Below are 14,776 nucleotides of genomic sequence, written 5' to 3'. Positions count from 1 at the left end.
CTAGCATTCCCTTAGGTCTTATCGTCAGTAGCTAGGGAGAAGAGGTCAATGCCTTCTACTCCCCCTTCCCTAGTCAGGATACTCTGGATACTGCACACAGTCCTCAAGATGGGGCTGCACCAGTGCAGAGTAAAGTGGGACAATAACCTCCCTTGACCTGCTAACAGTGCTGTGCTTGATGGACCCCAGGACCCTGTTGGCCCTCCTGGCTGCCAGGGCACACTGTTGGCTCATGTTCAACTTGCCAGCGACCAGAATCCCCAGATCCCTTTTCTCAGGGCTGCTCTCCAGCCTCTTGCTCCCCAGGGTGTATGAATATCCAGGGGTAACATGTCCCAGCTGCAAGATCCATCACTTTTTGTAAAGCTTCGTATGAGTGGCAATTGCCCAGCACTCTAATCTGTCTAGATCCCTCTGCAGGGACTCTCTGCCCTCAGGAGTGTCAACCACTCCCCCTGATTTGGTGTCACCTGCAAACCTAATTGGTAAGTCTTTAAGTCCTGCATCTAAATAATTTATGAATGTATTACAGAGAACTGGCCCTAAAGTGGATCCCTGTGGAACCCTGCTAGTTACCAGTTACCATCCTGATGTGACCCCATTTACTATGACCCTTTGAGCTTGAACCATCAGCCAATTGGTCACCCATCACATTATGTGCTTGTCCAGCTGGATGCTGGATGTTTTATTTAGAAGGATACTGTTAGAGACAATACCAAAGGCTTTCTGAAATCCAGAAAGATTACATCCACTGTCTTCCCTTGGTTAGCTAGGTGGGTTACCTTGTCATAGAAAGAAATCAAGTTAGTTAAGCAGGACCTTCCCCTAATGAACCCATTTTGGCTGGGACCAATAACTGTGTTGTTTTTTAGGTGTTTTTCAATAGCTCCCAGAATAATTTTCTCCATAATCTTACCAGGCAATGAGGTGAGACTAATAGGCCTGTAGTTAGCAAGGTCATCCCTGCTGCTTTCTTGAAAATTGGGACGTTTATCATCTTCCAGTCAACTGGTACCTCTCTGGATTCCAAAGAATACTGAAAAATCATTGAGGGATTTCGCTATGACCTCCACCAGCTCTCTAAGTATCTTTGGGTGGATCCCATCAGGCCCTATGGAATTATAAGCTGGAACTGCAAATCCCACACAGCTTCCTGGCTAACTGGGAGATTATCATTTGCATAGTCATTGTTCTCTAGCCCAAGGCTCTGGGAGTGCTTAAGCCCATATCAATGTTGAAGACTGATGTGAAGAAAGCATTTAATTCTCTATTTTGTCTATATCCCTACTTATGAGGTGTCCATGACCATCAAGTAACAGACCAATGTTGTTTCTGGTCTGCCTTTTGCCATCAACATATTTTTAAAAGCCTTTTTTATTATGCTTCACAGTGCAGGGAAGCTTCAAATCTAGCTGAGCTTTAGCTGCACAGATTTCTGCCCTACAGTGGCAAACAGCATCCCTATAGTCATCCCTGTTGTCTGTTCTTCCTTTCACTGGCCATACACCTTCCTTTTGTACCTTAATTCTAGTAGAAGATCTCTACTCAGCTGGGGTACTACTTCTACCTTGCCTGCTTGACTTTCAGCATTTTGGAATCACCTGATCTCTAGCCTTCTAAATAAAACATCCAGCATCCAGCTCTTAGGAGGTGGTCCTTAAAAAGGACTCCAGCACTCTGAGGAGCTTTTTTCCAGAAGATCTTACCAAGCAGTTCCTCAGTCAACCTGAAGTCTGCTTTCCTCATGTCCAGAGCTGAGGTCTCTTTTCGTCCTGTTACCATACGTGTTAAATTTGACTGCTTCATGTCACTGTGGCCAAGGCAGACTCCAATTGCCTCTTGACTCAGAAGACCATCCCTGTTTTACAAGTAAAAACCAAGGAAGGAACCTTTCCTGGTTGGTTCATTCAACACTTGTACTATAGTATTATCACCCAAATGGTTTAGGAATCTTCTGGACCTGCTTGTACCAGCTAATGTAGTGTTCCCAGCTGGTATCAGGTAAATTGAAGTCCCCAGTGAGGAAGAGTTCAGAGGACTTGGAGGCATCCCATAGTTCCATAAAGAATGACTCAACAGTTTCCTCATCCTAATTGGGTTCCTCATCCTGATTGGGTTCCTCATCCTGATTGGGTGGTTTATAGTAAACTCCCATGATGACATCAGTTTTAAATGCTTGCCCCTTGATCCACACCCAGAGGCTCTGGCCAACTGCAAGCTCCACTCATTCCAGCCCTTTCACCATATAGAGTGCCACTTCCCCACCTCTGCTGCCCTGTCTGTCCCTCCTGAAAATCCTGTAACCATCCATCATGGCACACCAGTCACAGGACTCATCCCACCAGGTTTCATTAATGCCAGTAATTGGTATTGGGCCAAGGCTTCTACTCCTCCTGTTTGTTCCTCATTCTGTGTGCATTTGTATAGAAGTTAAGAAGTGAATGCACCAGTGTTTCATGTAGAAGGAAAATTGCACCTTCTTTCTTGGTCTCAGTACACTTCTTTGTGATGACCTGTGCTTTTGTTGGCTATTTTAGTTCCCCCTGAAGACTGAGCTAAAGATTTCAAAGGGCTGCCCATGACAACTCCAAGACCCTTTGCCTAAATAGTAAGCACCAGATCCAGGTTCAGTGTTATGTAGACATTATTCACATCTACCAACCTTACATTTTTCCACAAATATGGCCATTTGACCACACATTAGTTTGCCTAAAGCCATTCTGCAGAATCTCACTGCCAGCATAGCTGGTGACTGAAGGAGCTCAGTTGCCTTCTGCAAATCTAAGTGTTTCATTGTTCAACCCATTCTGTAGGTCACCTATGAAAATGTTGAATAAAAATTATTCCAGCTTCATCCTCCATGCATTACCAACACTGACTCTTCTTCATCCCGAGGTTTGACATGTGGCCTTGCTCTTTGTTTCTTACCCTTTAATAAACTTTTAATCCCTAGAAGGGCATTTCCTCCCATTCTTGATAATACAGCCTATTTAATAACCTTTGCTGTGAAATCCCATCAAAGGCTTTATGAAACCCCAAATATAAGATATCTGCACTATTTTCTTCAACCACAAGCTTACCAGCACCCTTGAGAAGCATGACAGGGCTGCCGGACTCCTTCTGCAGCACCCTGCATGGCACACATGCTACAGTGGGGCCTGTGCAACACAAAACCAGGGACCAGAAAGAAAGGCACCTCCCAGCCAAACCAGCCTCTGGCAGACTGAGTGATGTTGAGGTCAAGATGCTTAGAAATCCTATCTGCTCCTTCTGTGGTAGCCAGGTACAGAAGCTCTCTGGTCTTCTTGGTACTGCTCAGAGGTGTTTCTGCAAAGGTATGTGTGCCTCTCCTGAGGATGCTTGGGCAAGTAGAAGTGCAAGGTGGGGTTTTCCGTTTCCATTTGAGCTGTCTTGAGTCTCATGTTGAAGAACTGAGATGCTTGGTGAACATTCTGTGATCACCACCCAAATAGGAAATCTAAGTCTGCACTGCCAGTTTCAGGCTTTCATTTTGTCTTTGTACTTCACCAGGTACTGTGGAAGTACAGTTTCAGTTTGTATTTTTAGTTCAACAGCTTATGCTAACTGAAGCATAAAATGGAAGGGCTTTCCAAGACTTTCTAACCCACTCATTCAACATTTTAGCCAGCACAAGAAACACAGTTGTCTTAAAGCTCCAGAAGATGCCTTGGGCATAGGTCAAAAAGGTCTAAGCTGTCTGGAATTATTCTTCTAGATTTTTTTATCTCTTTGCCTAATGACATCTTGTTCATTCTTGAAAACACGTCTCCTCTCCCAATCAAGCCATTTTTCTTACAGTCACTGTTGTCCCCAGTTAGGCAATTCCCTTAATCAGGTAATCTGGTCCTCCCTTGCTGCCTCTGGGGATGAGGAGTGGAGAAACTCTTTTGTGTGTCACTGCCTCAACAATCTGGATGTTTACCATACTCAGCATGCTGTAGGTGGAACAGGTCTGAAATTTATAAAGGACAGCATCTGTGCTCCCAGTATTCAGCTAGGAGGCAGGCCAAGAATCACCCAGTCACCTCTCTTCTTCCCTCTTTTAATCTGGGTGAATGAAAGGAAACATAAAAGCAAATTTGTCAAGCAATGGTGTGTGAATTCTGCAAGCTTTGCAGATACTTGTTCTTCTCACCTCAGCCCATTCAGTCAAGGGAAAATGCTTGAATTCAAAAGTGAGAATTACTCAATGTGCTGGCATTAGTCCAACTGGTGTGGAATTTTGCTGATTCCACAGTCATACTGGCACCAGAATTTTACCACTGCAGTCCAACAGGGGTTTTCCTTGTGTTACTGTGTTGGTTTATGTTGGGCATGATTTAAATGTGTACTTACTCTTATTTGGAACAGCTGCTTTTATTCTGCATTGCAAAGAACTTGTAGTTGTGGCTTTCCAGATCATCTTTGCCAGTGTGGGGGTTTCTGTTGCTTGGGGTGACATCAGCAAATAAAATCAGCATGTCCTTAACATGGAACCTATAATTACAGAGTTGCTTCAGATTGTCCATGGTGCAGTGCTGCTCCTACATGATTACTTATAATCACCTTATTATAGGCAATGGAAAGCTACATTTGAAGTACAATAAATGACTGTGTGTCTCTGCACTATCAAATACATCAGAAGTTTGGAGAGAAAGCCTTACTAGACTAGTTTCAAAATCAAAGATCATTTGCAAATGTGATATTTACTGTAATGGCAAGAGGTTAAATCTTATCTACTGATTGATATGAAAGGTATTATAACAATGTCTAAGACATTTCCAAGAGGTTTAGGCTTTTACTGGTAGGTTGGTGACTTGGAGTTGGCATTGAGCCAGTGCTTGCTGGACCCAAGCTTGAGCAAAAAGATTTTCTGCAGATTGAGGGCATGAGTTTGCTTCTGAGAGTTGTTTTCCATTGACATCCATTCTTTGATGTACCCTATTTTGTAATAAGAGAAGTGGCATGTCAGGCACAAGCAGGCGTAGCTGCAGCAAGAAGGGATATTGATAACTTGCAGGGATGGTGGGGATAGATGAAAACCTCTCTGAAACATTCTGTCTCAATGAGCTCTGCTCTCTCCAAAGAGAAGTAAGTAGGGAAGCAGAATTGAAGAGTTTTCTGTGAAGATTGAAGAGTTTTCTGTGAAGATTGAAGAGTTTTCTGTGCATCTCCAAAGTGTGCTTGAAACCTTTTATTTTCCCAGATGTCAGATCTTTTAAACAGTCTTCACTGGAATACAAACAGACCAATAGCCCTAGAAGAGTATAGCTAAAAACTTTGCATGGAAATTTTCAGTAAGCCACTGAGTAACCATACTTTGTCACAAAGAGGCTTTCATTTATGTTCAGAATATTCATTTATGTTCAGAATAGACTCTCACTCAACTCTAAAGGTTACTGGGTGTCCCACAGAAGATGCCCCTGCCCTGCATCTCTGTGGCAAACCAGCAGGCAAATGGAAAGCATGTCAGCTGCTAGAGTTGCTCCTGGGCACTGTCAGCATCTGATAACACTTGGATAAATTATTTGGGAGCTCTTGGTTGTTTGCCAAACCTGCACTGATACACGGTGATGCCAGGGCTGGGCAGCAAGTGAGGATGTACATTTGTCTCTGTCATGTCTGAAGTACAGTAGGTTTTACCCTTTCCCCTTCAGCTCAGAAACAAATCACTTACTGTAACACTTTCAATTGGAGTGATGTAGGAATGGACCAAATTGGGATTTCTGATTCTGTGTAGAGGGCACTGCTACTGTGCCTGGGCTATAAACACATACCTCTCAGCATTAAATACTGTTGGTTGCCCATTCTTTCCCTTCAGATATTTAAACAATAGGATGTAATTCAAGCTTGAATTACACAGATTACAGGTGAGATAAGGAAAATAAAATATATCCTTCATAAGCTTAAAAAATCAGATCTGAACCAGAACTAGAAATACTCAAATAATGGAAAAAGATGTCCTCCAAGTCTTTTGGCAAATAAGGACAGTGCTTGGTCTCAACTGCTTCTTGTATGATTACAATAAGTAAGCACAGTATTCGTGAGCATATCTGCAGAACTGAGTTTTACAGTCTTAGGTTTTGCAGAGTTACTGGGAGGATGCAGTCCTTGGGATCTAGACAATGTGATTTTTCAGCTGAATGCCACAGAATTGCAACTTTGTATTAGTGTTTTCATATTGTCTAAAATGAAGGTACAGTGCCGTGCTGTGTTTGGTACTTGATATAAAAAAGTGCATGACAGTTCCTATTAATATTATAAATGCTTATCTTCTGCTAACTTGGCATAGCACAATCATGCAGTATGTTTGCTCTACAGTAAGAATTAGTTTGGTCCAGCTTCTGATGTCCTCATTTCTTCTATGATATAATGCTCACTCAGACAAGGCTGGAAACTTTTCTGAGAAGATGGGATTTCTCAAAAAGGGATAAGGCTCTCCTTGAGATTTAAAGTGAGGTATAGAGCTCAGGTCACTCCCTCTCATTTCAGAAAAAATCAAGTGCTCTGATTTTTATGAAGCCGTTTCTATCAGCTTTTTCAACCAACATTTATTTTTTATTTTTATTTTATTTATTTTCGAGCAACTTTTAATTCTTCCCAAGGTGAAAACTTCTTTGAGATTATTTAAGTATCTGTGCTCCATAATTAGCAGAAGGAAAAAAAAAAAAGACTGTTAATAATATGAAAGCCTCATGATCTGGCCCTTCCTTCATTTCTTAAAGGAAATAATCAGCAGGAAACCCTTTGATGAATGAAAAGGAATCTATCAAACCTTCCTCATTACTGTTAACCATTTGGAAATAAACAAATAGTGCCTGGCTGCCCAGAAGGGCACATGCCCTTATTTCTCTTGTAAATTTGCCTAAGGGGCATTTCACAGGCCACCAGCCTGAACTATATTGGTCCTGACAGTGATGTCAGAATGAGTAAGTGCTAAGGTCATCTACAAGAAGCGCTGCCAGCACGGTACAGAAGTATTCATCTTGTAGACTGATACCCTTTTTTTCTTCAGAAAAACTAAACACAGCAGAGTAATTGCCTTTCAGCTGCATGGTCTTATTTCACGAGCCTTTGCCTCTGGTTGCAAGGAGCCAGGGCTTCCGGGACACCCTCCTGTGTCCACGTGCTGCCAAAGGAGCCAGCTGCTTGTGGGGACAAGTGGCAGGGATGGGGCAGCCTCTGTTCCCCAGCAAGGCTGTCTGCAGCCCTACTGCCCACGCTGTCTCTCCCAGCGTTTCCTCCTGACTGCTGTTCTTATCTCTGCAAGAATCAGACCCATGGTCACATTCGTTGTTATTTTCTGTATTTCCCACACAGTCTGGTTCCCCTGAATTTCAAAGAAATACCTGTATTGATCCTTCTGTGATATGGGGCACTACTCTGAAGGTGGCCACCAATAAACATGAAGTTTGCCTTCCAAGCCAGACCGCGGTGACATTAGAATATCCTCTCCTCAGAAGAAATACTCCATAAGGTACAGCTGGTGGCAAGAGTTTACAGAAACTGAACATTCATACTTAGCTGGGAAGCCTTGAATGGCAATATTCAAAGCTCTGTGAAGCAAAAGGGAGGCAAAGCTGAGCCTCTGAGTGGAGATGTACTGTCTTTCAGATAGAGCTGGCAGCAAACTTACAAGTTCCCTTCAGCCAATGGCTTTGTTAACAGTGAAGACTGTTTAAAAAGCAGGATGCCCTGGCAGAGGGAGCTGTGACTTTTCTCAGTCTCTGTGATTTCTCCAGACAGGAGAAGACCCATGGTAGAATGAGAGCTCCAGCAGTGTCCCCTGCTCAGCAGAGTGCAGAGCAATGGAGCCAAGGCACGGTGTGAGAAGAGAGGAAGGGGTTTAATCCTGTCTGGCCCCAGGTCTGACAGTTTTCACTCACTGCCGGAGTCACTCCTGACTCAAGCACCACCATGTGGTACTCAGGCATAAATTTTTCAAGCATAGCTAGGGTACTTGGCCAGGGTGGGGCTGTATGCTGAATTTTGGGTGTTAGGTTTTTGGGTTTTTTTCATTATTCCAGAAAGGAGGGGAATTTTCATTGTAGCCACAAAACTCAACTCTCTACTGATGAAGGGAGGGAGAAGGATTGGTTGTCCTTGTAGAAAGTGGATGGTAAACACCACTGGCAGCCACTAACTGCAGTGAGAATGCTCAGCATCTCAAATTGACCTGCTTTGCATATCTCAGATTGCATGCCTCAAAACCTGCGGCATGGAAATTTCAACTGCCAGCTCTAGTGAACCAACTTACACTGTTTCCAGTATTTTATTTTAGAATTATTTTTTACACTGGAGAGATCTTGCCCATGTCCTGCAGTGCTTTGCTTTCCAGACTCTCCAGCATTTTCTTGCCGCTTCCATAATGCTGGATCTAAGTTAATCCTTACTGCACTCAATGCACAGCTGTTTCCTGAGCAACTCTGTGTCTCTCCCTGATTCTCCTGTCCATTCCTGGGTCACAGCAGGGCTTTGCTATATGGCTGTAGAAGGAAGGTAAAGATTTTACCTTCCATGTTAGTTAAAGATTTTGCCTGCTGCTGTGAGTTTGAGATCTACCTGGGGATTGCTCTGACACTGGAACTGCTCATATATGGCATATACAAGTAATAAAAAATACCATTAGGGAACATAACTGCTAAAATTCATAGAAGAAACAAGAATGGATGAATTTCTAGGTGTGTGCATAGTGCATCCAGGTGTGACAACAGCATAGGTTTATCAGCAAAGGAGAAGCAGCACTTAGGCCAGGACACGCTGCCTGCAGCACTCTGCAGATTCTGCAGTTGAGAAAGGGGTTTGTTACCTGTGCTAATCAACACAGTGCTATGAGCACTCTGGTACAGTCTTAATATTGTCTAATAACTGCTAGTTATTAGACAATAACTAAGCATGAAACTACATGAAACTCTTCACTGTGCAGTGCTGGGACTTGCTTTTCTGGAGCTGTAAACTACTCTGCCACCCACTGTCCCACTGCTGTCCTTTGCCTGAAGCCACTCACTGCCTGCATCCTTAGTTGAACTAGCAGGCACAGGCATGGTAATATTCAGCTTTAAATGGGAATTTTAATTTCCTGTATTTGACAAGACAACAGCAATACAGTATTGAGTATACCCTCTAAATTTAGAACAAGGATCTGGAGTACTAGTGCATTACAGCTCTTTGAACTTAGTCAAGGCATATAATAGAGGATTCATGCCAAACTGAAGATGCTGTTGAAGTGGAAGAAGTGAGAGTAATAAATTACCTCTGGTACTCAAGAAGTCAAAGCCATTATTTTCCATTCTCCATGTTAAGAGGCAAATGAAGAAATTCAGAAAAAAAGATTTGTGCACAGTTAATATGCTGTTGAACTCTTTTGTGTACAGTTTTGAATTTGTTAGTGTAGAAGTCAGAGATGAGAGAAAGATTTTTTTTTTTTTTTTTTTAATTTTCTGCTGAGAAGATATACCTGCAGCTCTTAGTTCATCACAACATGGTGGGTCAGGTGTGACCTCCAGACAAGGTCAGGCTGTCTGCTACCTGCTGCACAGACATAGTAAGTAACAGCACCTGTTCTGACAAATTTACAGTATAAATAAACAAGGTCAGTAGAGGATTTAGAATGAGAGTGTAATTTTATGGCTGTCTATCTGAGGTGCAAGGGAATTAAGTTACTTGCCTAAGGTTAAATCAGAGGGCAGCTGGAAAGTGTGGCCTTGCTGTAGCTCTTGGAGATGCATATCCAGATCATTTGTTTTGGCCACAGCCAGACTGTTTTGCAACACCTGCAATATCTATTGTATTTTTCATTGTACATGTGGAAATTGTTTATCAAATATCATTTTATGAGCACTGTGAACATCACAGGGTTTATTGTTTGTGGCTTGGTTTGTGTGGGGTTTTTTTTCATTTACATTCTGAGTGTGCAATCAGAACTTATTTTGCTTTTCAAGCCCAGAGATCATTTGCAATGTAAAATCAGATTTTATTTCTGTAATAAATGGCAATGAGTTTAGAGTTACTGCTGACTCAAAGTCTCCTCACAGTTTGGTGTTCAATGTCAGCAGCCCACAGCCAGGGCCTTGCAGGTTAGTAAAGGACTGCCCTGTGGCATTGCTGGGTATCCTAATCCTGCAAAGCTGTCCACCCCTTGCTGACACGTTTGCCACCCTCTGAATGTGTGTTCACTTTCCCCAGGTCTAAAGAAGGACTTTCTGTCTCTAAAAGAAGACAGGATAATATAAAAAAAGCTTTCAATTATTTATGCTTTATTGCACTAGATCTATAAGCGATCTGTCATGCTTTGTCACATACCAGGGCTGCACAGGGAGACCAACCACCAGAAAAACACCTCCAGCAATTTGTTTTCCGTCAAATTTATGGTCATATAGATCCAGTTCCTCATTCACAAGTGAGATTTCACACATAAAAGACTTACTGAAAAGCCACCTGCTGGGAAAATAGCTTCATGATCACTGATCTGAATGTGCATAGGTATAGCAGGCAGCTTAAAGGTTGTTATTCAGAAATACCCTTTATTAGTAAAAGAAAACTAAGTTTATACAGTTCTTGTCATTGTGCATCATGGTACTATTTATCTGGCTTTTTATTTTTAAGTATTGTTCTGATAGTTTGTTGGGCTTCATTCTATTGAGCTGGGCTGTGCTTTATTGACCTCTGACAAAATGTCTGATATTTTTCCACTGATACATACATGGGCTCTCTTTCCCCACTTTGAGGTAAACCCTATACCCCTGCACTATGCCAGGCTTTGCACAGAGTAGGACGTATCTCATTTGTGTTAAGGAGATTGCACCCATTTTAAAAATCTCCATTTTACTCATAAATTTATGCATATGTCTAAAGTAGAATGTAGAGAATATTATTCGTTACAGAGAAATGAGACCTCAGATGTGATTGTTTAGCTCTTGCCTGGAATCACGTTGTGTCTGTTGGCACCTTGCTTCTAGAAAGGTGGATGCTTGCCTGTGAGAAACCTGCAAATATTCCTGCTCCATTCCTTTGCTCCTTACCGCATCTCAGGACTCAGAACTCACATCCCCTGAAAGCATTTTGGGGATCATGTGGCTTCACCATCCTCATGTTGGCTGTGTAATTTAGTGTGCCCTTGCACCTTTGTACACTGTTCTGTAAGGAATTCCAGGTGGGAGCATAGTTTTTTTCTTTGATAAAATGAAAATTGAAGCTTCTAAAAGTGTAGCAACAAAAGTGCACTAGTAAAATAAAATCTAAATCACAATTCTATCTTAAATTTAAATTTATTTAACAGTCTGCCAATTAATCAGTTTGGTAATTCATGGGGGGATGAATGTTATGTCAATGCACAAGCTGTTCTCTGGCCTGACAACATGAAGCCCGTCACAGGAGATAAAAATCTATGTTTGCCCATATAGATCAGTGAAGCCATGATTTCTGCAAGTGAAGCCCAAAAAGGCCAAGCAAAACTGTTTAGAGACAGAGTTTGAAGCCTTTAAACAGTAAAAGGTATTTATTTGCAGATCTGGGGAACTCCCAGTTCTCGCTGGACAAAGAGTTCCCAGGGTTAAGGGAAAGGGCTAGGGTATTTATACAGTAAAAGGGGAGGTTACATACATATTCATAAGTTTGCAACATAGAATTATAATATTCATGACAGGCGCAGTCTGGGCGATGTCGGGGGGGGTCTCTGGATGAAGTAAGAAATCTTTCTCGAAACTTGAACTCTTTATCTCTCCTGGTTTCGATGACTTCATCCTCTTGTTACAGAGAGAAATTGGACCCTTGCGATAATTTCTCCCTTATCTGCTGGTTGTGGCATCCTCATCCTGTCTCCATGCAGGTGTTCGCACTCCCCCAGTGCCTAGCTAGCCTTGGCAGTGCCTTGTTTTCAGATCAAGACCTACAGAAGTTAATCCCCTCGCTGCCTAGTTGGCCTTGGCAGTGTCTTGTTTTAAGAATAAGACTTACACTTTTAGTTATCTCCCAGACAGAAGTTAATCCCGTCAGGGCCTTCTATTGGTTACATTGTTCTAGTGGAAAATGACTTGTCTCCGCTGCTTTGTTCACTTCTTTCTCAGTTTAACCCTGAATTTTACTGGTTATGAATACAAATTCATTAACATATATTACAAGTTTTCATTCTACATAAAGTAAATTCACACAAGCAGCTTGGCCTGATCTCCTCTCCTTACAGGAGTTAATCCTGTCAGGATCTTTCTCTTCTTCACAAGGTATCCACCATGGTATGGAGCCCACATGTTGTACCTAAATGATGCTGCTGACAACGTCCTTTGCACTAACTTGAAAATGTTGTGAATTCAGGACGAAGGTTTTACAAAAATACTGTATGTCTATGTGGAACTGTCTTTTAGAGACAGCAGCAAGCACTATATTTTTTTTTTTTACCATACCAAAATTTGAAGTGCCCTTGCCTGTCTTCCTTGAATCACAAAACCCCAGCTTAAAACTATTTTTTGAAGCCCCAAGATATTTTACAGTGTACTAAATGTGAATTTCATCCAAGCAGATAATCCTGTTTTTTCCATGCAGTGGAGAACAGGTATTCAACCTGCTGGGCTCATCATCGTCTGCATACAGCTCTTGGTGTGCCCACAGTGAGTCAAGCCCATGCTGCCCTTAGTTGTTGCCCAATTTCCCATTACAGGCAATAGCTCCTGAGTGCTGGCAGTTAGTTTTGGGTGTTCCTTCCGCATGGCTCACCCAGTTTTCTTTTCTTTCCTGTTTTTTAGCGGCCTCTCCTTGGGAATAAATAGATCTTTTAAATAAACACCGACTTTAAGGAATCTGTTGTAGCCTTCTCAAAAGGGATGGAGACTTCACTCATAGAAGCATTGATAAGCCCTGCTTCATTCTCAACAACCAAGGAGCAATGGTGTTTTAGAAAGGAGGTTATGATCTAAATTTAGCTGAAGTCAACTGGAAAAAATAATCCGAAGAACCTGCTTAAATGGTGCAAACTCATTTTCTCAGCTGTGTGAAATTTTACTGACATGTCTGGAGGGAAAAGAAAACCACCCAAGTGAGGCTTTGAATGAATTCATGCTGAATATTACACTTCATTCAGAAAGTTGCATACGCATGAAGATGAAGATTTCAAGTGAAAATACCTTTCTTTCTGCCCTGAAATCATTCCTGGTAGGCAGATAAATTTGACCTATGTACATGTCTAGAGAACGTTTGCATATGTGTGTGTACACGTACACCACACATGCACACATAATCACTCAAAGAATCACCCGACAGCCTTTCATTTCCAACAGGTATTAACAGACTGGATACAGAGCAAATATGACATGCTCACATCTGGGTCCAGGCAGCTGACATCACATCCACATTCTGCTGGAGTGAGGATTGAAGGAACTGTTTGTTTTCTGTCCTGATGAATTGCTTTTTGATGGTGAGGCTTTTCTCCAGTGGGGGGGTGTGGGTGCATGCTGAAACACTTAGAATCAGTGCATGCCTGAAAAATAATATCAATGTTTTATACCAGGTCTTCCATAACGACAAATACTGTGGTTGCATCCCATTTGCATAGCAACTGTACATTGATCAGGGCTGGTGCTTCTGCCTGGCAACCACAAAGAACTATCAGAAGTGCCCAGGCATAGCACTGTTATCACAGGAATCTTCATGAGCTCCTGCTGAAGAAAATTAAATAACACTGTCTTTCTCTATCATCTGTACCACTGTACACTATGAGGAGAGATGCTGGGTTTGTGCATGTCCAGCACCAATGCATACACGTGGTAGCTCTAGCTGTGCCTTGGAGAACAGCAACCTCCTTCACCTCCATGGGACTAAGCATTTCAAACATTGCTTCACAAGCTCCTTCTATTCTCCTCCAAAATTCCCAGTCTCTGTGTTTGAAGTCATTCACCAGTCATTTATTAGAGGAATGTATAAATGCCTTTCCTACACCAAGTTTTTAAAAACAACTGCAGGTGGCATGGATTTTGGGTTTTAGAAGTCATGTCAGTGCATGCTCCACAGTGATTTAAAAATGCAACAGAAAGAAGATACCTTTGGATTTTTCTGCCTGTGATTCTCACAGGCTGAGAGGACTGTGTACATTCTCACACTCCTAATCACTTCTGTAAAGGCAGTTTGCTGTCTTTGTCCTGTGCTTGATGAACTTTGGGAGGAAAGTAGGTAACTGCAACTGAAGATGTGATCATCAGCAAATATCACTTTCATGAAAATAACTTTTAATCCTGCTAAATATGTTTTTTTTAATTTCATTTTTCATTTCAGGTTTTTCCTTCTGTGCTTTCCAGTGGGCACTAAGTGATGAACGTGTGACACATACTGAGTAGCATGGCCAGTGCTGGATATGACCCCAGTGAGGGTATGGACCTGAGTGAGGCTGCACCTGAGGTATTGGGTACCTGCTCAAGATTCAGGTAAGGAATCTGGTGAGGGTCCAGCAGAGACCTCCTGAGACTTCAGATCCACACAAAGAGGTCAAGGGACCTGGGCTTCCTTGGTCTACAGGAAGAACCTAAAGTACACTGTAGGAGTGGCCTCCAGTTTTGCAAGAAGTGACAGACAAGGTTGTGGACTTTCAAGGCATGGCTAGGCAAAGCCTCAGCAACCACTCAGCCAGAGAAAGTCCTGCCTCAAGTGGGAAGTTAAAAAAAAGGTCTCCAGTGTGCCATCCCAGCCAAGAATTCCATGATTCTCTAATACCTGAATCTATGAACTATTCCACTGTGATTCCGATATTAGACACACAAAATACTTTGCTTCCTTATTTAAAAATCAAAGTCAC

General features: G+C 42.2%; 1 protein-coding gene across 1 annotated transcript in view; it reads left to right on the top strand.

Annotated features, from left to right (window-relative positions):
* The window catches only part of PGM5 (phosphoglucomutase 5), a 153,359-nt gene extending 139,956 nt beyond the window's left edge, over window positions 1–13,403 (top strand). Inside the window, exon 11 of the mRNA XM_071730216.1 lies at window positions 13,269–13,403. Within this exon, the coding sequence (XP_071586317.1) occupies window positions 13,269–13,388 (120 nt within the window). The 3' untranslated portion in view covers window positions 13,389–13,403. The remainder of the gene's footprint in view (window positions 1–13,268) is intronic.
* Window positions 13,404–14,776: the final 1,373 nt, after the last annotated feature.

This window comes from Heliangelus exortis, chromosome Z (genome assembly GCF_036169615.1).
Source record: "Heliangelus exortis chromosome Z, bHelExo1.hap1, whole genome shotgun sequence".
Lineage (NCBI taxonomy): Eukaryota > Metazoa > Chordata > Aves > Apodiformes > Trochilidae > Heliangelus > Heliangelus exortis.
This window is presented reverse-complemented; position numbering and strand designations above follow the sequence as displayed.